At 50.7% G+C, this 21339-nt stretch overlaps 9 protein-coding genes across 9 annotated transcripts; 4 read left to right on the top strand and 5 right to left on the bottom strand.

The window, feature by feature from the left end:
* N7506_002684 (NuoB/complex I 20 kDa subunit family protein) lies at window positions 1-866 on the bottom strand (the record flags this gene model as incomplete). The annotated part of the gene is made up of 3 exons (XM_056951979.1): window positions 1-535; window positions 594-747; window positions 809-866. The coding sequence occupies 3 exons, from the start codon at window positions 864-866 to the stop codon at window positions 1-3; spliced, it is 747 nt and encodes a 248-aa protein (XP_056815130.1).
* Window positions 867-1826: 960 nt separating this feature from the next.
* N7506_002683 (LLM class flavin-dependent oxidoreductase) lies at window positions 1827-3266 on the top strand (the record flags this gene model as incomplete). The annotated part of the gene is made up of 1 exon (XM_056951978.1): window positions 1827-3266. The coding sequence occupies one exon, from the start codon at window positions 1827-1829 to the stop codon at window positions 3264-3266; it is 1440 nt and encodes a 479-aa protein (XP_056815129.1).
* Window positions 3267-3512: 246 nt separating this feature from the next.
* Window positions 3513-4602, top strand: N7506_002682 (zinc-binding alcohol dehydrogenase family protein; the record flags this gene model as incomplete). Its single annotated transcript, XM_056951977.1, has 2 exons — window positions 3513-3849; window positions 3908-4602. The coding sequence occupies 2 exons, from the start codon at window positions 3513-3515 to the stop codon at window positions 4600-4602; spliced, it is 1032 nt and encodes a 343-aa protein (XP_056815128.1).
* Window positions 4603-4751: 149 nt separating this feature from the next.
* On the top strand, window positions 4752-5735 carry N7506_002681 (Oxoglutarate/iron-dependent dioxygenase; the record flags this gene model as incomplete). The annotated part of the gene is made up of 1 exon (XM_056951976.1): window positions 4752-5735. One exon carries the CDS (start codon window positions 4752-4754, stop codon window positions 5733-5735), a length of 984 nt encoding a protein of 327 aa, XP_056815127.1.
* Window positions 5736-5993: 258 nt separating this feature from the next.
* N7506_002680 (DUF3431 domain-containing protein) lies at window positions 5994-7039 on the bottom strand (the record flags this gene model as incomplete). Its single annotated transcript, XM_056951975.1, has 3 exons — window positions 5994-6054; window positions 6104-6673; window positions 6726-7039. The coding sequence occupies 3 exons, from the start codon at window positions 7037-7039 to the stop codon at window positions 5994-5996; spliced, it is 945 nt and encodes a 314-aa protein (XP_056815126.1).
* A 1136-nt stretch (window positions 7040-8175) lies between these two features.
* N7506_002679 (uncharacterized protein) lies at window positions 8176-9855 on the bottom strand (the record flags this gene model as incomplete). Its single annotated transcript, XM_056951974.1, has 2 exons — window positions 8176-9755; window positions 9810-9855. The coding sequence occupies 2 exons, from the start codon at window positions 9853-9855 to the stop codon at window positions 8176-8178; spliced, it is 1626 nt and encodes a 541-aa protein (XP_056815125.1).
* Window positions 9856-10610: 755 nt separating this feature from the next.
* Window positions 10611-11773, bottom strand: N7506_002678 (Rab family GTPase; the record flags this gene model as incomplete). Its single annotated transcript, XM_056951973.1, has 3 exons — window positions 10611-11291; window positions 11377-11597; window positions 11728-11773. 3 exons carry the CDS (start codon window positions 11771-11773, stop codon window positions 10611-10613), a joined length of 948 nt encoding a protein of 315 aa, XP_056815124.1.
* A 1034-nt stretch (window positions 11774-12807) lies between these two features.
* N7506_002677 (putative MFS monosaccharide transporter) lies at window positions 12808-14478 on the bottom strand (the record flags this gene model as incomplete). The annotated part of the gene is made up of 2 exons (XM_056951972.1): window positions 12808-14333; window positions 14385-14478. The coding sequence occupies 2 exons, from the start codon at window positions 14476-14478 to the stop codon at window positions 12808-12810; spliced, it is 1620 nt and encodes a 539-aa protein (XP_056815123.1).
* Window positions 14479-19589: 5111 nt separating this feature from the next.
* On the top strand, window positions 19590-21186 carry N7506_002676 (L-lactate dehydrogenase (cytochrome); the record flags this gene model as incomplete). The annotated part of the gene is made up of 3 exons (XM_056951971.1): window positions 19590-19695; window positions 19747-20060; window positions 20110-21186. 3 exons carry the CDS (start codon window positions 19590-19592, stop codon window positions 21184-21186), a joined length of 1497 nt encoding a protein of 498 aa, XP_056815122.1.
* Window positions 21187-21339: the final 153 nt, after the last annotated feature.

The raw sequence follows: 21339 nt of genomic DNA, 5'->3' as shown, positions 1-21339 counted from the left end.
TTATCCTAAGGGATTGCATCTCGGCCTATCGCCTGTACCACATCCGTGTAGTCCGCGTCCTCTGTATCTTTCTTTGAATGCAGAGAACTCCATACAACAATGCTTCAGCAGTTGGTGGACCTTCAGGGAACATTCAGCTTCAAACGCTCGTAACATATAGATCTGGTTCAGTGACTTACATCCTGGAATATAGACATCAACGGGAACAACCCTATCACATCCTCTGACCACAGAGTAGCTATAATGATAGTAGCCACCACCATTAGCACAGCTCCCCATACTAATAACATAGCGTGGATCGGGCATCTGGTCGTAGACTTGGCGAAGTGCTGGTGCCATTTTGTTGGTCAAAGTTCCGGCCACGATCATAAGGTCCGACTGCCTGGGCGATGCTCGAAACAGCATCCCTAGTCGATCGGCATCGTATCGTGGTCCAGCGATGTGCATCATCTCCACGGCACAGCAAGCAAGGCCGAATGTCATAGGGTATAGAGAGCCCTGTCGGGCCCAATTCGCAACTTGGTCCAGAGTTGTGCTAGTATTGATGATTTTGTCAGGTCTTGTGTTGATGATATGTATCCGCAATCACATACAGCGCATATTCTGCCGTGCCTGATGGTGTGGTCTGGCTTGGTAGGGCGACTTCCTTTCGAGGCTTTCCACTGGCAGTCAGGGAATGTTGTGACCGATGGAACAGGCGGGCTGATATTTTCGGGCTGCTAAATCTACCGAAGCTAGACTTCCAAGCTTGCAGATCAAGAAGTTAGCTTATGTGCACCGCATTTAGATTCGAGGGGCTGCGGCATACAATTGTGAGCAACAGTGTGTATCACCCTAGGCTGGGCGGCCAAACGCGGCGCTCTCATCATGTATTCACAGATGCGCTATGAGTGAAGATTTGCTGCAGAAGCAACGATAAAGATCGAGTTCATGACCAGGTCCACGGGTGTATGCACGATAAGAAAGAGAGAAGAAAGAGAGAAGAAGTGTTGGGGGGGGACCTTGGAATGACTGGAGAGGCTACTGACTCTGGAAAAACCGTCCTTCGGCTCCATATTACTCGCAGGTGAGCTCCAAGATACAAAGCCACACTTTTCAATGGCATCGGGAAAAGATTCTCAACTTTGAACGAGGTGATGCTAGATCTATAGGACAGTTCCCGATTCGGTATTAATCACGAATACCAAGTAAATACATCGTAACACACTATTTGTCCCCCTCATCGAAGGAAATATTTACGAGTCTTACCGCTAGTAATAAACGCACGAACCAGGCCTCGTTCCAACCGCGGCTATGTTTGTCGCGTTCCCCAAGTCACCGCGGACAGCCTGCCTCGGGCTGTAGAGGGGACTGGACTCCCAAGGCTCTTGATTTATCTAAGCTGAGACTCACCAACTCCAATGGTCATCATACTTTCCTTTTATTGCTCTCCTTTTTTGATTCGGCTATTTGTTCCCTCGTCGCCTATCTGGTCTTTACTTTCCGTTCTAAGAGCTCAAATGAGGGCGTGGGTTGGAAAATATTGGCAATCAGCATACTCACTAACCACATCATCGCTTGTCTTCGGGATTTTTGGTGAGGTGCACAATCGATTGTCCGTCATCTGCAGTGTTGAACTGTCTTCCGTCTTTGCGGGGCAGATGTTAGTAGCGGGTAAACAACAGGACCCGATCGCAATCTGAGTGATCAATGTCACCATCGACATGATAATGAATGAGGAGTCGCCGAGATGGTGACATATTTTTCGGAGTACTCGAAGTACTTAAACCTGCAATTTCCATGCATTTTAAGGCCAACTTCTTCCGAAAGTAACAAATCAGACCACAATGGGCGACACAACCACAACCACCGGCAAGAAGCAAATCATCCTGAATGCCTTTGTCATGAATACCCCGGGCCATCTGGCCCCTGGGTTGTGGAAACACCCTAGAAACAAGACCGATCAGTATAAGAAGCTCTCATTTTGGACTGATCTAGCCCAATTGTTGGACAAAGCTGGGTTCCATGCAATGTTCATCGCGGACACTCTGGGCGCATACGATGTCTACAAAGGACCAGCAAATGTGGTGCCAACATTGTCATCCGGCGCGCAATTCCCAGTGAATGACCCGCTTTATCTTGTTCCCGCCTTGTCGGCCGTCACCAAGAACCTTATCTTCGGAGTGACCGCCAGCCTGACGTACGAGAAGCCATATTCACTCGCACGACGGCTCTCCACTGTGGATCATCTCAGCGAAGGACGGGTGGCGTGGAATATTGTGACTTCCTATCTAGACAGCGCAGCCCGGAATCACGGGTTGAACGAGCAGATTCCACATGACGAGCGATATGCTATAGCAGATGAATACCTGGAGGTGCTTTACAAGCTCTGGGAAGGCAGTTTCCGCGATGATGCCGTGTTGGCTAATAGGGAGCTTGGAACATATATTTCGAGTGACGGTGTACGGGAGATCAACCACAAGGGCAAATATTTTGATGTTCCCGGTCCTCATTTCTGTGAGCCATCGCCGCAACGCACGCCATTCCTCTTCCAAGCTGGTGTTTCGGAGGCAGGTAACAAATTTGGTGGGGCCAATGGAGAGGCAATCTTTATAGGTGGTCAGACCCCTGAGATCACCCGTGTCACAGTCGACAACATCCGTGGTATCGCCAAGGAGGCAGGTCGCGATCCAAACCATATCAAAGTCATTCTGGGAATCAATGTTCTCGTCGCGGCAACAGATGAAGGTGCCCAAGCCAAACGGGAAGATTATCTGAAATATGCCGATGACGAAGGTGCTCTTGCTTTGTTCGGCGGATGGACTGGGATAGATCTGTCCACCTACGCCGATGATGAAGACTTCCGGTTCAGTGGCTCTCCTCGGGTCCAATCTGTCGTACGCAGATTCGCAGACACTGTTCCTGGCACTGATAATCTCCCATGGACGAAACGCAGAATCGTGGAGTACATCAGTGTCGGTGGACTCCAGGCCAAGATCGTTGGCGGTCCCAAAACCGTGGCAGATGAGTTGGAGCGATGGGTGGAGATTTCGGATGTGGATGGATTCAACCTTGCTCATATTGTAAATCCCGGAACCTTTGAGGACATCATTGAGTTCCTTCTGCCCGAGTTGCGACGCAGAGGCCTGTTCCGGGAGACAATCGAGAAAGAGGGTGCCACGGCCCGTGAAGTCTTCATTGGCTCACGTCGTTTGCCTGAAGGTCATCCCGGTAGCAAGTACAAATGGCGGGGCGGCGAAGCTATTCCCAGTTATCAGCAGGCCTAGATCTAGCAATCATCAAATTTATCCGGATTGATAGTCAAAAACCTCGGCAATGTCAAGCTCAGACCAAGCTAGTCGATCACAGCCCCACAGTGACCTCACCCGGGACCCCGGGGGATACATAGCGTCACTTACTAATTGTGCTGCCCATCTGTATTATAAATCAAGGTGGGACAGAGGGGCAGGGTGGAGAATAAAGTCGGCTTGAAATCTCGCACTTGGCCTACATATCCTCAAACTTCCCTCACAATGAAAGAAGCCGTGATTGACAAGACCGTTGCCGTCAACATCCGGGACGTGGGCATCCCCACCCCCAAACCAGGCCAAGTGCTCATTCGAGTCGTTGTATCTGGTACAAACCCCAAGGACTGGAAGCTACCTAAGTGGCAGCCCGACAATGCCATCAACCAAGGCGATGATATCGCCGGATATGTCGAACAAGTTGGCGATGGCGTCCAAAAGTTCCGCAAGGGTGACAAAGTGGCCGCGTTCCACGAAATGATGAGCCCACATGGCAGCTATGCCGAGTATGCCATTGCGTGGGAGCACACTACTTTCCACCTGAGTGAGAAGACCAGCTTCGAAGGTATGTATTCACTGACCTCTGGCATCCATTTCGGAACAATCACTGATTGAATCCACAGAGGCCGCCACTATCCCCCTAGCAGCGATGACCGCTGCTCTGGGTCTGTATCAAGAACTGAAATTGCCTTTGCCCTGGAGTCCCGCGGAAAAGCCTACACCGCTAGTGGTGTACGGCGGAGCGTCAGCAGTGGGGGCATTTGCTATCAAGTTCGCACAGTTGTCAAACATCCATCCGATCATCGCAGTTGCCGGTAAAGGCGCACCATTCGTGGAAACTCTCATAAGCAAAGAAAAGGGCGACACGATTATCGACTATCGCGAAGGCGACGAGGCAGTGCGTTCCAAGATCAGGGCCGCCGCGAAGGGACCAATTCATCATGCCTATGATGCGGTTTCCGAAAAGGGGAGCTATGTGAATCTCGGTGCGGCGCTCGATGCGCCTGGTCGGATTACCGTTGTCCTGCCCGCCGAGGCGGATACGACTCCCGAAGGAATCTCGATTCACCGCACAATGGTCGGGTCAGTGCATATGCCACCTGCTGAAGGCCAGACTCTCGGTGATAAGGAGTTCGGAGCTGCCTTTTTCCAATTTATCGGAAGGGGTCTCGCGCAGGGCTGGTTCACCGGTCATCCCTCAGAGGTGCGAAAGGGTGGATTAGGCGGCCTGGAAGGAGCCCTGAAAGATCTGGAGGCCGGCAAAGCATCTGCAGTGAAGTATGTAGTGAGAATTGCGGATACCGAAGGCGTACAGTAGTGCAAAGTACAGCCATATTCGCAACTCAACCAAATTGAATCAAGCTTGTTCCAGATCGGGAAATATAGATCGGAATGACATCATAAGCTCTTCACGTCGCGTCGCGTGAACTTCGCACGTAGTAATTTTTTAACATCTGCACACACATCATGGCAAAACGCACCCTAGACTCGTTTTTCAAGCCATCAACCCCAAAGCGTACCAAGCTTGACACCGATGCAGAGCCAGATGACCCCAATGCCAATACAAAATCACCAAGTGAACACCCAAGCTATCCGATCCCAATCGCACAGCTCCCTTCACATATCGAAGTGAGCCTCGAACATGGAACTCCATTCAAACAAGCCCTTGAAATAAACAATCAGCCGCATCTTGACCTCCTTCATTTCCAACCATACCTACCGCGTGCAACAGCGAACGAACTTTTCAAGTTCCTGCGCCGGGAACTACCATTCTATCGAGTGCGCTACACAGCCCGCCGCGGCAACGTTTCGACAGAGATCAACACACCGCGCTGGACGACGGTGTTTGGTATTGACGAAACCTCTGTGTTCACCAACGGACAGGCCGTAGATGCCCAAACGGGATCCCCGGTGTCGCCATCAAAATACCAATGCACGCCGCGGCCGATCCCAGATTGTTTAGAGCTGCTGCGCAAGCAGGTAGAAGCGCATGCGAAGGACGGCGAGAAGGGATACAATTTCTGCCTTGTGAATTACTATGCCGGAGGCGACGATAGCATCTCCTTCCATTCCGACGATGAACGGTTCCTGGGTTCGCGGCCGAACATTGCGTCCCTGTCACTGGGTGGGGAGCGGGACTTCCTCATGAAGCCCAAGCCGGTACCCGTTGACAACGCGGGTATTTCGAAACCGGCTGCTACCGTGCCTGTGGGGCGGCAGATTAAGATGGGTCTTGGTTCGGGCGACATGGTAATTATGCGGGGGAGACGCAGTCGAACTGGTTACACAGCATACCGAAGCGGAAGGGCAATACGCAGGGACGGATTAACATCACGTTCCGGCGGGCGATCGTGCCTGCGGGGACGAATAATTACTATCATTATAACGTCGGGGGTGGGGGGGATGTATAGGTGGGATGAGATCAGTCGGGAAATGGTTGAACAGAAATAGCTACGCTTCAATTATCGTGTAGTACAAACATTGGAACAGGTGATCAGATAAAATGTACAGGGCCGGGGCACGGAGAATCTCGGTTGTGCGGCCGACAGTAAAATAGACATCGAAGCGAGTCATCAGGCATTGGCTTTTGAAGCCAGAATTCTCCTTCCAGGGAGACGGGAGCCCGGGGAGACGGGCAAAGTCGAATAGAGCAGTCGAAGGATTGTACTAATGGTACAACCTCGGGTATCACGGCACGAATTGCATTCTTTAGCTGAAGACAACTTCTTCGCCGTATACGTCTGCGTAGCATTGGAACATCTCAGGGCAGCTGGTCGGATTAGCAAATGATAGTGGGACACCGAGGGTGTGCGACTTACAAGACAGGCTCCTTTCCAAAGATGATGTGCCACGAGTATTCCATGATGTTGGATGTGACCTCATCGGGGAGGTCATTGTTCATCACCCAATCGTACATACGCTGGTAGTCAGAGTGGGGACGCTTGAGAATCTGCTCCTTGGAGACAGCGAATTGCGAACAACAAGGAGCCGCGATCTCAGTAGGGACTCTCTCGCCAGGGAAAAGCGCTTTCCAAGCCTGCGCGTAGTGAGCCTCGCCGGGGTTCTCCAACTTCGGGGTCTGGCGGAAGGGCTGGATGGCATCGGGGCAGCCGGGACTAAGCTGACAACGGAGATTGACGAAACCCTCGAGCTGGACAAAGTCCTTCTGCAGGGCGCGCACGGAATCCACGTTACTGAGATCCATTGTATCGATGTGCCAGCCGGCGGGCCAGCCGTCACGGTGGGCATGTAGGAAGACCGTCACTTCGGGGAGGTCGTCATAATGGTCGACCAGGAATTGGAGGTATGGGAGGGCTTCGCGGCCCTTGTTCTTGGGGGTGTGCATGGGGGCAGTGGTATCGTCAACGGTGTAGATAATTCCGTGCCATCTAAGATTGGGGTTAGCGCAATCACAACTCAATCCTCGGACCAATCACTCACTCGGCCAATTCTCCCGACACCCAGGAGGTGACCTCGTCCTTCAGCTTGCCCATCACAATGGCGCCTTGGTTGGGTACCTGGATGTCGGTTGTTTGGTAGACTAGAGCGGGTTTGTTGTCCGATGCGACCCGCCATTTCCGATGAGCGCTGGAGTCATCTTCTGGCTTGGGCTTCAGGGAGGTGCGGAAGGAGCCGGTGTCGAAATGTAAAAGGTCCTTGAGATGTTCACCCTCTGTCCGTAGGCTGCGATTGAATAGGAGAATTGTGATGACGATAATAGCCGCAGCGGCCCCGATTCGAATTGAGAGCCTCATGGCATAACGCGATTGTCGGATGTGGAGGATATAGGTTTCGATGGGGAGAGGTGAGTAGTCCCAAGATCAGAAGAGGCCAGAGTCTAAAAACGCGCAATCTGTACTAAGCACCCATGTGGATAGCCAGAATAGTGGTAGCGCGTTGCGCGATGACGAAAGTCCCCGAGTCAAGGGATGAGATGAACAAGATCACGACAATTCCAAGGCCGTCAATGTCAAGTGTCAAGTGTCAAGTGTCAAGTGTCCAAGTGTCCAGAAGGAAAGGAAAAAAGAGCCAAAAAGAAAAAGGGACCGGCACTTTCCACATTTGGGATTAGCGCTCCTTCTGTGATTTGTTGCCGATCATTGATTGGACCTCACCCATTCTATTTTGCTCATGCTCCGTACTGTGGAAGTACCTCTTCACCTAATTTAGTATGCACAGTGACTTTGACTCTACTTTGTTTTTTTTTTTTAAATATCTGCCTAGTCTCCTACAGTTCAAGTCTTAGCATCTGCATGGGCACTCTAATATCGCTTAATTTCCTCTTTATTCTCATGTAAATTGCCGACGGCCCCCCATCATTTTCCCCTGAGATTAATGGACCCTTCTCTACTTCAAACTGATCCACGGCTGCCCCGTCCACACTAACAATGATCGGCACCCACTAACCCCCTATCAGCTTCAGCTCTGACCCGTTTATAACTTTCAGACCCCTCCATGCGCAAGGGATCTTACGGCTTCAATGCTTTACATTGCATCTTATGCAGGGGGCCCGCCACACCCGTGTACATCCTTCGTCATCCTACTTACTTTTCTTTCTTCGCGAGCTGAGTACGGAGTATGGAATACAGAGCACATAGCAAGTGTGTCGCACTACGCTCCGAGAACAGAGTTTTTTACTTTGGCCGATGGTTTCGATCCGCAACAATCCATCACATCGCTCAGAAAACCGATGGATACCGGTGTTTGGGTCACCAGGCCACCAACTACGCTACTTTCACGCCGCATCTGAAACATGTGCCAAATCGGCCTTTGATAATATAGGAATGGTACGGAGTACGGAGTACAGCGACATCGATTCTTAATTTTTGGTATTCCCGGCGCCAGTACCAAGCAGTCACGGATTACCTTTCGCCAATGTCCAAAATACCGTTCATCTGGCCAGAATATTCAGATCGAAATACTCCGAGTCCCCAGCCACCCGACCGGCCACGCATCGTGTACTCGGCAAGAGCGCAAGAGTCCCTCGATCCACGGCCCAGTGGCTGTCCCCGAGATGCATCATGAAAGTGTCAAGATTGCCATAAACCTGTCCGGGACCAATGGTAGCGGCACAAAAAGCGCAAGAGAACGCCCCTCGAGGGGTCAAAGGGGAGAAAGAAGACGTCGCATCCCGTTTACACGGCACGTGTGATTTAGCCAAGAACTCTGACCGGTAGCGGACGCCGCTCGCTCGGTGGTATCTGACTGTTTCGTCGAACAGGAGGTTGCTGCTAGATGATTTGGCCATCGGGGCTTCGAAGGCACATTCTTTGCAGCGGAGCCATGAGCGCTGCGTATAATATCCTGAGCCGGGCTCTGTGTGGACCTTGAAGCCTGCAAAGCCGGTGTGGACTTTCCATGCACCTTTGCAGAATCCCAGGTAATTGTTTGCTTTGGAAGGTGGCCAGAGGGGATGGGTGGTTCTGGGGGGATCACTGTTTATTGACATGTTTGATGGCGTGGAGTCTGTGGATGCGATTGAGGGCGGAGGGAGGGAATGGCGGCGGGCGATGGGAGGTGAGATGGGGGAGAGGTGAGTCCGCTCAATCTGTTTGCTGAGATCTTCGTCGGAGCCTGTGTTCAGTTCATACTGCCATGGATTTCCCCATATCTCATCATGGGGTATGCGAGGCTCCGGGGTCCATGCAGATGTGTCTAGCGGCAGTGGTGTCGCTGGCCGAACGTCGACCTCTGGTATAGGATCTGTCTGAGACACGGTTTGTACCGGGCCGTGTGGGAATCCAGACTCGAACATGGATGAAGGAAATGATGAAGGAACCGATGATGTGCTTCCGCGACTAGAGCGAGAATGGAACATGTCGCTCACACTACTAACGACCGACCCAATACCCGATGACGTTCTGCGAGGAAGGCTGGATATAGGACTCGATGCTTCCAATTCTCTCGGCGGTCCTGTTGACTCGATAGGGGATGTGCAAATGCTCCCAAGGACGAAGCCACTTGATGAGGTCGGGTACCCGCCAGGGTATCTCACATCCGATGGCCCATCCGGCATGATGTGAGCCGTGCGACCGGGAGACTTCCATCTCGGATAGTTTGGGTCGATTGACATCGTGATTGATGATGATAGTACAGGTGAAGGTCTGGCAAGTCGGTGATAGAGGTCCCCCAGTATCGCCAGTGTTCTCACACGTCCCTGGTCTGATTCAATCTGCAAAGCCATCAAATCCAGACTCGCACCCCTCTCCTGTGCCTCGCGAAGATGTCTCAGCAGGGCGCCTTGCAGTGTGATGATGATATCTTTCATTTGTTCTCGGGCGATCGAGTCCCCTTCCTCGTACCGTCGACCAAGTTCTTGTCGGTGCTCGTTATATTGACACATGATTTCGTGATGGCCGCGAGTCAGCGACCAGTCCAAGTCCCTAGTGGACTGGTCTGTTCGGCGGCGATTGTGCCATTTGTTCCGGATTGCTGTGAAAATGCGGCTTCCGTCATTGTAGGCGGAGACAACTACACAGTGTCAGTAACAGTCGGTGGAGAGCACACGAGGCGGGTCATGGTTACCAGCTGCCACACAGGCTACGACTGCGATCACCTCCGCCCCCGACATGATAATCTCGGGTAGATCTCGGTGTTCCCAAATTATTTTGTATAGATGTATGAAGAGCGTAGATGTCCGGATTGGCGCAAGGGATAGACAAAAGCTTGGAGAGAATAAGAAAGGAGTGGGCCTGGAGGGAGCAAGCTTGGAAATGCCCAGCCAAGGCAACGATGCAGCTTACTTTAGGTCCAAGACTCCAGGGTTCGAGGACACAGCCTGAATTGTGATAGCAACCGAAGCGGGCCAATGGGATACAAAAATGTCCGTGATAAGCGAGATGAGGGGGTCGAGGCTGAGGAAGTATCTCGGCATATCGTTCTATTCTATTTTCCGTAGTTCGTACCCATAGTCAATCTACTCAATATACTTTGTACTTGATCAGATCTTCAAAAGTAGATTGAAAAGGGTATAATCAATGGAATATCAGTGGGCTCGATCATCAGATCGGATCCACCGTCCCCACTCGAGCTCAGACCTGTGGACGCATACAATCTTCCGATGTATCGATCATGTAGGTACTCCGTGAGTATAAATGAGAGTCTGAGTCTGAGCCCTTATGACCGCTTGCATGTCGGTTTTCGATACTAAATTTATACGGGGTAAGGCAATAATAATAGCAATAACTTTCTATTGTCAATTTCTACTTGTACGGGGTAGCTCTAATTGAGAGCTGATGAATTGGAGTAAATTGATTGTCCCTCGAAATTAAATGTGCAGTACTCCGTACCCAAACGCTACAGAAAAACACGCCTCACATGCAGAAATCAACAACAACGCCCCTTATTCTTTGCCGTGTGCATAACCTCAACCTCCTCCGCATTGCCAACACTAGGAGTCGCAAGCCCCAACCAACTCCTCCTCTTATCCCCATGCCCAAGCCGAAAGCTCCCCGTCCCCTCCACAAACCCAGGACTAAACGGACCAATCGTCCCATTCACACTCGGCGTCCCCGCAACCGAGAATGTAAGTTCAGTATCCCTCCGATTACGCTGCTCAACAAGCTTTCGCGTAATCACGCGGAAAACCTCATCGATGCCCTCGCCGTCCCGCGCACTGATCTCATGACAGCAATCCCACCCGATCTCCTGCCCCCAGAATGCAGAGCTGCGCTTTGAATCGGGACTCTGCAGCGCAGCCGCACTGGCACTGGCGTTCGACGCACTCCCACCACTCCCGCCAAAGACGCCCGAGCCGAAACCCAGCGCGCCTGTAGCTGTCGCGGTAGGAGGTGGGGTCGATGCTTGGGTTGGGTATAGCTGTTCTGCAACGTATGCGATGGTGCGCTCGAAGGGGACGCGGCGACGGGAGGGATCTTCGGCGACGAGATCGGACTTGGTGCCTACGACGTGAATGACGAGGGAGTCTGTGCCGTCTTCGTTGGTGGTGTTTTTGCGGAGTTCGCGGAGCCAACCGGCCATTTCTTGGAAGCTGGATTCATCGGTGATCTATTTTGTTGTTTTGGTGTTAGTTGAGGGATCTCTGTGGATTTGGTGGTTTTCCTGGCCGGACGGGAATGTGGGGATGACTGACATCATAGCACAAGAGACACGCGCTGGCGGAGCGGTAGTACAACCTGGAGATGCTGCGGAATCGCTCCTGGCCCGCCGTGTCCCATATTTGGAGTCTGACGACAGTGTCTGAGGTGGAGTCGAGGACGCGCTTGGTGACGAAGGACGCGCCGATGGTTGAGGCAGTTGCGGGGTTGAAGGTGTTGCGGAGAAAGCGTTCTACAAGCGCTGTCTTGCCCACCCCTGTTTTGTAGCGTCAGTGAGCGTTCTTTTTCTTTGAATCATGCGCAGTCTTCATGTACAGCATGTCGATTTGTGTATCGCAGCATATCCGAGGATATCTGGAGAAAAGCCAAGTGTGAAAGAAACATACCCTGCGCGCCCAATACAACAATCTTCGCTTCAAGGGATGAACTCATGGTGCACGGTGCAGGGTGATATGGTGGATTCTCATGATATGATAAAAATGTGGAAAGCCCAAAAGATATTTGATCAAAGAAAAAATGCCCAGAACCCAGAGGGTGAAGGAGTCCCGTAGGAACGGGGCGGGATCAGCCGGTCTTTACGGGGTCACCTGAACAAGGCCATACACTCATAAGGAACAATCTTGAAAAGTGAAGTCTTTTCCGAGTATTTTAGATTCGAGTTCGATAGGCTGCATCATGTTCTGCATGCGATGTTCATCAACGCCTGGGATTTCAGGCACTCATGCAGGACTCACAGACAACCTTGGTCTGGGATTATGTCAAAGTACTCCGTACTATAGAGGAGGGATATCATAAACATGCATGAAGTATAATATTTTAGTCTGAAAAACAAAGAAAGTAAAGAAATATCATGCTCTCGGCCAGATCTAGGGATCTTGCCGTGTCTGGGATCGGGTGTCACCAGCTAGGGCTGAGTAGCCCTTGCGGGATGTCAGCCTCCAGGGCTCATGCAAGGCGCAGCGGTCGTGAGTCACTCTTGACAATATCCACAAACATTAAAACTGACACATGCAGGGACTAGGACAAACTACAATTATTTCGAACTCTACTGTGAGTGGAACCCGGTAAATAGTGGAGGAACATAATATTGAAGCCTCTATAATCATACAAAGTGTATGCGACAATGCATGAATCCTTCCCATGCCCGACCAAATTTCCAACGGTCATAACAAAGACATGAAATCATCAATAACAATGCATTGCACTCTAAACTTCCAAAGGAGCTGGGGTGCAGACAAAACCGGCCGCTGAGGCGGTCCTTCAGGCCGGAAACAATGGGTATATAGTATCAAAAGAGATAAGAAAAAATAACTTGGAAAAAAGTAAGAGAAAAAGATGTGAATCCGGCGTCCACCCTTCCAATAGATTAGGGGAACGGCACAACCATAACATGCAGGAATGGCAGCGCACAGCGCTGTCACGTTGAAGACTGAGTCTCCAATCGCTTAACGACACCAGCAGGGAATTCATCGGGAGTTCTCAATGTCCTCGTGGTTCTCCTTGCCGTCGCTGGAGGTGCTGCGAGGGGAGCTCTTCTCAGCACCTGCACCCTCAACGTCACCGTGGCGACGGCTAGTCTCGAAGCCGTATTCAGCAGCCTTGGCCTCGATCTCGTCATCGGTGAGCCTGGGCAGCTCGTAAGCAGCCTTGACATAGCTCATGTTCTCACAGTAACCCTTGGCGAAGATGAGATCGATCTCCTCGAGAGAGCGACCAGCAGTCTCTGGGTAGAACAGGTACATGCCAGGAATGAAGACGGCGTTCATGATGGCGAAGAACAGGTAGGTGCGCCAGTTGATGCTGGCGATCATGACGGGGGTAATCATGACAACGGTGAAGTTGAACAGCCAGTTGGAGCAAGTGGAGACAGCATTGGCCTTGGCACGAGTGCGGAGAGGCGAGATTTCGGCAGGGTACAACCAGGGCAGGGGCAGGATGGAGGCACCGAAGAAGGACATGTAAAGGAAGAGACCGAAGACGGCACCCTTGGCAGGTCCGGTACCACCGGGGATCAAGCAACCGAAGACGATAACCATGGAAACCATCTGACCGGTCATACCTCCGATGAAGAGCTTGCGACGACCAATCTTCTCAATGAAGAACCAGGAGAAGGTGGCAAAGATGGCGTAGACAATCATGTTGATACCACCGATCAGCATGGACATGAAGTGATCCTGGCCCAGGGAGCTCTTGAGCAAGACGGGGAGGTAGTAGATGACAGCGTTGCAACCGGAAAGCTGTTGGGCGATCTGAGAAGAGGAACCGATAAGCATGCGGCGGAGGTGCTGGGTCTTTCCACCGGTGAGAAGGTCAGAGTAACCAGCGCCGTCAGCGACACCGGCAGCCTCGATAGACTCGATAACGAGCTGCTTCTGCATCTGGGTCTCGTGGGAATCGATCTCATAGCCCCCAAGAGCAGCCAGAACGTACTCACCCTCGTGGACCTTACCTTGAGCGATAAGGTAGCGAGGGGAGTCGGGAAGGTAGTACATTCCAACGATGATGATAACACCGAAGACGATCTGGAAAGCGATAGGGAATCGCCAAGCCAGATCGTCGGGGCCGTATGAGGCACCGAAATCAATCCAGTAGGCGATCATAGTACCGATAGCGATGATACCACCCTCAATACAGATGAGCAGACCACGGTTGGAGGAGCGTGAGCACTCGGCCTGGTAGGTAGGGATGGTGGAAGTGTTCATACCGTTACCGATACCAGTAACGATACGACCAACGAAGAACTGAGCGGTAGCACCATGACCCTTGACGCAAGCGACTTGAATAACCACACCAATGATCATAACGAATGCTCCCCAGATGACCATCAGACGACGGCCCATCTTGTCTCCAGCGAACAGAGCGAACATGGCACCAGCAAGACAACCCAACTCGTAGACAGCAGTCACCAAGGCCTGCATGGTGGAGTTGCCATCGGTGATGGGGAGGATGTCGGCGAAGGGTGTGGAATCAATGATACCAGACATGACACCCTCTGTGCATGTTGTTAGCTACATGATATGTATATGATGTAGGAAGTACTCACGATCGTAACCGAAGAGCAGGAAACCCATGGTTGCGATGGTCGACACCGTCAACCCAAGGGGCCTGCCGGACATGCCAGCATATGTCGGCGCCATGATGAATGTATGAGATGGAAGTATAGATAACCCTATGCAACAAGTCCGATTTCAAGGACTCTTTACCCAGTGAATGACACGTGGGGATAGTGGATATATGGAATGGCTGAAGATATAGAGTCAGACAGTCAGAGAGAAAAAAAGAGGTCTCGCACCCCGGGGGGACATCAGGAGATATTTGAATCCTCTCCAACTACGAGGACGAAAATGGCAAGGAGATGCATCGTGGGGCAAAAAATGATTTTTCGAATTATTCCCCGTGTCTCTCCTCGCACGGGACAAAAGAAGAAAGAAAAAAGAAAAAAAGAAAAAAACATCTCAAAGCCGACAGCGTCGCCCGAATCAGACCTCCCCACAGAAGATGTAGGGGCACAGCCAATGAAGGGGAGGTGGTGGTGGAGGAGGAGATCCGAATGCATCAATGAATGGCGTTTTAAGCATTTTTGGAGAAACGCTACTTCCACCAGATCTCCACTTGTTAGTCCCACCCTAGCGCGGCGGTAGTTTGCGTCCCTGATGACATCAGATCCTACATTAATGGATCCGACGAAGTTTTGTGGTCAATATGCTCGACTCGCTATCATGATTGGCGAGAGGGAATTTGTTGTGGGTGCAATATCGCTGTCCATGGGCTACAAGTACTCATATTACGATTGACGAAACGAAATAAGTTTAAAAAAACCACGCAGCAATATTTACGCGGTGTACTCCGTACCGTTCATTTGTTCATAATATTATATAAAATAAATTCCTGCATACACAAACACTGTATAGTTGCACATAATTAACCGCGAGAATAAGAAATTACGGGCGGCAAGGGCTGAGAACCACGCCTCGGTACCGACCTTGCTGAAGGAATGTTGATTATGGAAGGCCACCCGAGAAATGGCTAGTGCATATAATTCTACGAGATCAGCAGAATTGCGCAACGCACACGGCGTTACTACTAGTGCTAATTTTATTTGGTGATTCTCACTCTACTCAAGTAAATACGGGATCTCTGGTTGCATGCAACGGGTTCGGGATCCTCGCGCCAAGCCACTGCCGTCGAGCTCGGTGTGCCTTCGGGATGCTGACGGCTTCCCGAGTCGGCGTGAGAATGCGCGCCGTCTGTGGCCTAGCGTCCTTTTGTTAGGCTAAGGGGGGATCGGTGGATATCGATCTTCGGACTAACTTCCTTCTCGGGCATGTGCATAACAATCTCCCTTGCTCGGATTTATTGAATATTGTGATTCCGATATTACTAAGAGATCTCGTTACTGGGTTGACTGCGTTTTTTTCCTTTTTCTTTTTGTCACAAAAATTCGGGGTTTCCAATAGTGCTCTCCGCGTCTTCCCCCTCGTTTACGGAGAACTGCGCCCGTGCCCAAAACAGTAAATAGTACTCCGTACAGTATCTGCAACAAGGCTGAACAATTCAATATCTGAAACTTTATTGCCCGCTGTGCAACCCAAGGAAATAGGATTCCTGCAGAGCCAAGAGCCAAGAGCCAAGGGAGGCCCAGAGCCTTTAATTTTTCTTGACCGTTGCTTCTTTTGAGCCTAATATTGTGATTCAACAAAATCCGACGAATAACATGACACATAGATTGTAACAAATAAGATTAGAATATGGAAAAGATGGGTGACCTTCAATTCACCGACCCACGTCATGTCTCAAAGAGATGTGCAAATTTTTTCACAATCCAAAGAGAGAGGTCGAGGATTAGGCGGACAAGCAACGCGTCTCCGCAATGATGTCGTTGAACCGCTTCCCGATGCAGTCGAAGTTTTCTCGAACACCAAGTGGACATGGACGGGCGAAACAAAAAGCAAAAAAATTAAATGGATATGGAATGCACACATCTAATTCTCGGATGATCCCCGTAAGACACCCGTTGGATACTCCGTACTGGCAACTTGCAGTCGGATTGGAAGAATCCTTTACCGTCAGATGCCCCTCGTCATGCTCGGGTCCAAGCGTTGCACGTCCATGGAGCTCATGCGAGTACGAGTAAACCGAGGCCGGGGGGAACTACGAGTAGGATTGAGCGAAAGTCGATGGATCAACTTCGGCTGATGCACACCTTCCTGGTCCCGTAGGTCCATCAGATTATCTAGCCCCATCTTCGCGCGACGGAGCTTGTCCGACTGACCTGGCCTGACTGAGGGGTTGATTGGGCGTACGTGTAGTTGGGAGAGAGAAATCGATGTCACACTGCATGGTTAGGTCTGCGTTATTTCGCTGCCTTGGGAATCCCGAGGCGTCATTTGAGAGCTTCTCGGTCCGTGATTTACTGTAGATTCCGAGCGATGGTTGAAAGGTGATTTGTCCATGGTTGATTTCTCTGTGGCTGATATATTCTTCGTTCTGTTATTATGAGCTGTTTTCATATAGGCTGTCCAAACATTAGCACTGTGTGAATCGACACTAATCCTGAATTACGGCAGTGGCGATCGGAAGCGCGGCTCCGAGTTGGGGTCATCTCCAACCCGGTCGCTATGGATGAGCGACGAGTGACCAAGTTCGGTATGAGAGGGTATGTCCTAACAAAGTGCGTGCCCCGTCTTCCCCGCTGTTTCCCACACAACGTCAGTGGCAGCCACGAGGCAGAAAGGGGGTGTGCCATGGAGAAATGGCGGAGGTGTGGACAGGTGGAGTTCGGAGGCACCGGTAACGCCAGGGTGTCGCGTAGGGGCTATGAACGATGCATAAATGCGTCCGGCGACAGTGATCAGATCGATGCCGATACTTTTTCTCCTTGAAAGTGGCCAACGTGGCCTGCCATTTCCCATGCTTCTCACGGTTGGTTGTCAAAAATCTGGTTTTCAGTAAAGCTTATGTCCCTGAGATCGACAGTGGCGTCCGTCAACTAGAGCCAAATCGTGGTAGGATCGTTTGTCAAGCCATGGCCCCCACAACGATGTTGGATCTTAATGTGAGTGATGAGATCAGAGGACAATGAATTCTGTGGATGGTCATCAACGCGAGATTCTTGTACAAGTATATCCTTCAGGGGTGTATTCGGATAAATGACGCACTCTCACGTGATGATATCTTGCCTCAGGCCTGCCGCGACACTTTCCTAAACGAGCGCTCGTTGCACGATGGACATTCCATATTCCGTCTTGTCTTCCAAGAATGTAGATCGCTGCCAACGGAGCTTCCATCTGTTCCCAATCTGACATTCTGTTTATTTATGGCATTGTTCCAGATGTTTCTGAACGCAGGACACAAAAATAGACTTCGGCAAGTAATGTGGTCCAGCGTATTCCGCACAATGTAGGGATATACATCTGTAACAGTCACGAGCGGATGACACCCTAATGACTAGCCATTGGCTCTTCTGCAATGCGCGCTGTTTCATGTACGGGTTACTGATGGGTATAGTCGGTGTTCTCCGTGCTGGTATGAGGCCCAAACAAATGCAATGAGCCGAGTACCTACAATCTATGGATATCCCTGGCATTTGAAAGGCAAAGGCGGGACAGAGGCTCTACCCTTGCTGTTAGTGTGAACCTTGGTACTGGGATATTTATATCTCCCCTGTGTCTATATTGCAAGATTAGTGTCTAATCTCGCTTGGCCGTTGGAGAGCCCTCGGGTGAAGGCGGGTCGTTGACTGTTCATGATTTGGTTTCAAGGTTCAGCCGACCACCGAAGGGGGTGTGAAGAGGAAGCCTGCCCAGCTCATAGGTACCCAGGTGTCAATTCATTCCATTCTGGGTACATTAGGTTTTCATCCATCTCTCATTTCAATGTTGTTCCAGGGTTGCTGTTGTTAATATTCAAGCCCCATTTCGAAATATACAATGGTAGGCATCTACCGATTGCACAATCTTCTAAGGTTTCAGTCGGAATCCCCACGTTATATGTAGATTGTACCTCAAGGCTGTGGAACCTTGGAACTAGCGAGGCCCATGAGATCAAACAATACAATGAGAGGTAGCTTTCTCAAATTCTCTCAAGCTCCAAGTCGTTGTTACGCTGTAGGTACGACAATTTATCTGTGGATGCGGGGATATGTGTACTTATGATGGATCTAGTTACGATGTCGCGAGCTGAGCTCTGTTCCCAAGGTCCCATCGGGATATAGTTCATTGGTAAAATATACTGGGTACCTTGAAAATGTGATCAATGGGGTAACTGAACATAGTCATCCGCTGTCTGCGTGATGAGGATTTTGTTGTACTCGAAATGTTCATGATGCGTAGGTGAAATCCAAAAATTGTTCATCTTCAAATGACAAGCAATAGGTATGGATTAATCCAAACACCCAGAGATGTCTAAGAGGATCAGCCCCACACGGTGCTTCAGACGTTGATAAACCCGGATGGAATTAGATCATGAACATTGGAGCCGCCTGTTAACTTGTTTCAGATCCGCTAAAATTTACACGATTAATCGACTATTTACTCGCGTGCTTGCTTAGTAGAATGACAAAAAGTTTCTTGGAATTATCCCGTTGGTTTGGTTGTGGACGAAAGAACATAGGACTGGATGCCACAAGCTCTGCAATAAGTCGGTCGGAAAAGGGATTGTAAGGTTGGTATGGAGTTATTTTCGAAGCAGTATTGGGCAGTTCCACCGGATGACTTGGAGCCTTTGGATTCCGTATGAGCCTTTCAGAGACGATTTATGCTGCTTTCTAGGCTCATTTTTGGTAAATTCTGTTGATAAACAGTGAATCCTAGCCACAGCCAATCACAGCCAACCACAATAAGCCACTGCACGTGACACCTCCGCCAACCCGAAAGTGAGACCGGTGACGAGTGGCAGTATACATAGATAGTAAGCCGTATTAATGTGCACGCTGTTATTGGTTATGGGTAAGAACACTCAAAATGACCGAGGCATCATCTTTCGTTCGCCCTACGACACGCGACCGTATTTTGTGTACCTAAACCAGAATATAGTCTTATCAGATTCGTGATATTTGCATCTCTTGTAGGATTCTACGGAATTATGGAACCAGAGCACGAATTGTAGTCGGCCGAGAAGCTCCCCGCAATTTTCTTATCCCCGGACTCTTTTATCCCGAGGTCCCAGCGAGCTCTTCTTTTTGCTAAATATCCACCCGATCCGCCCCCTGCTCCTTTTCCTGCTCGTACAGTTAAACAATTCCTCAATCATGACCGGCAAACTTACCGGCGCATCAGTCGCCGAACATAACTCCAAAGACTCATGTTGGGTCATCGTTCACGGCAAGGCCTATGATGTAACTGAGTTCCTCCCCGGTACGAGATTCTTCACTCTTTGCGCACACAGAACCCAACTGACTCCCATAGAACACCCTGGTGGTCAAAAGATTATTCTTAAATACGCAGGCAAGGATGCGACCGAAGAATTCGAGCCTATTCACCCACCCGATACCTTGGACAAGTTCCTTGATCCGTCAAAGCATCTGGGCGCGGTCGACATGAGCACAGTGGAGCAAGAAGAAAAGGCTTTCGATCCAGAGGAGGCCGAGCGTCTCGAGCGCGTTTCCCGCATGCCTTCCCTGGCGGCCTGCTACAACTTGTTGGACTTTGAAGCAGTGGCTCGCCACGTTATGAAGAAGACCGCTTGGGCATACTACTCAAGTGGAGCTGATGATGAGATTGTGAGTGGTGTGACGGCTTCAGTCAAGTTCAATGACTAACAACACGCAGACATTGCGTGAGAACCACGCAGCCTTCCACAAAATCTGGTTCCGGCCCAGAATCCTTGTCGATGTCGAGAACATTGATATGAGCACGAAGATGCTGGGCACCAAGTGCTCAATCCCATTCTATGTGACTGCGACCGCACTCGGCAAGCTTGGTCACCCCGAAGGCGAGGTAGTTCTCACAAAAGCTGCACACCAACACGACGTCGTGCAAATGATCCCTACCCTGGCATCTTGCTCGTTCGATGAGATCGTCGATGCCAAGCAAGGCGACCAAGTCCAGTGGCTTCAGCTCTACGTGAACAAGGACCGCGAGATCACGCGCAAGATTGTTGAGCACGCCGAGAAGCGTGGTTGCAAGGGCCTTTTCATTACTGTCGATGCTCCGCAGCTTGGCCGTCGCGAGAAGGATATGCGCTCCAAGTTCTCCGACCCTGGATCAAATGTGCAATCCGGTGGTAGCGATATCGACCGCTCGCAAGGTGCTGCTCGCGCCATCTCTTCTTTCATCGATCCGGCTCTTTCATGGAAGGATATCCCATGGTTCAAGTCAATCACCAACATGCCCATCGTGCTCAAGGGTGTCCAGTGCGTAGAGGATGTGCTACGTGCCGTTGAGGCAGGCTGCGATGGAGTTGTCCTATCCAACCACGGAGGTCGGCAACTCGAAACCGCTCGCTCGGGTATCGAAGTGCTCGCCGAGGTGATGCCGGCGCTCCGCGAGCGTGGATGGGAGAAGCGTATCGAAGTCTTCGTTGATGGCGGAGTTCGTCGCGCTACTGATATCATCAAGGCACTTTGCCTCGGCGCGACGGGTATTGGAATCGGAAGACCATTCCTGTATGCGATGTCCGCGTACGGTCTTGATGGTGTTGACCGAGCGATGCAGCTTCTCAAGGATGAGATGGAGATGAACATGAGGTTGATCGGTGCTGCTCGTGTCGAGGATCTCAATCCCAGTATGGTTGATACACGTGGACTGCTGGGCGGACATAACGGCATTGTGCCTACTGACACACTCGGAGTTGGGGCTTATGATCCCCTGGAAGCGCCGAGATTCAACGAGAAGGCGAAGTTATAGGCTTCTATCGGTGTTGTGCCTAATGATATTGCCTTAGATGGCGTATAAAATCTAAACATGTGTGTATATAGAATGGACAAGTTATTATGAGTTTGCTATGCAATATTTTATCTCAGACAGTGCAATGCCAAGCCACGTCGGCGGGTGTTCGCC

Source organism: Penicillium brevicompactum (genome assembly GCF_028827555.1).
Source record: "Penicillium brevicompactum strain IBT 35665 chromosome Unknown utg000001l_segment0_segment1, whole genome shotgun sequence".
NCBI classification, from domain to species: domain Eukaryota; kingdom Fungi; phylum Ascomycota; class Eurotiomycetes; order Eurotiales; family Aspergillaceae; genus Penicillium; species Penicillium brevicompactum.
The sequence above is the reverse complement of the archived record's forward strand: the minus strand, read 5'-3'. Positions and strand labels throughout refer to the sequence as shown.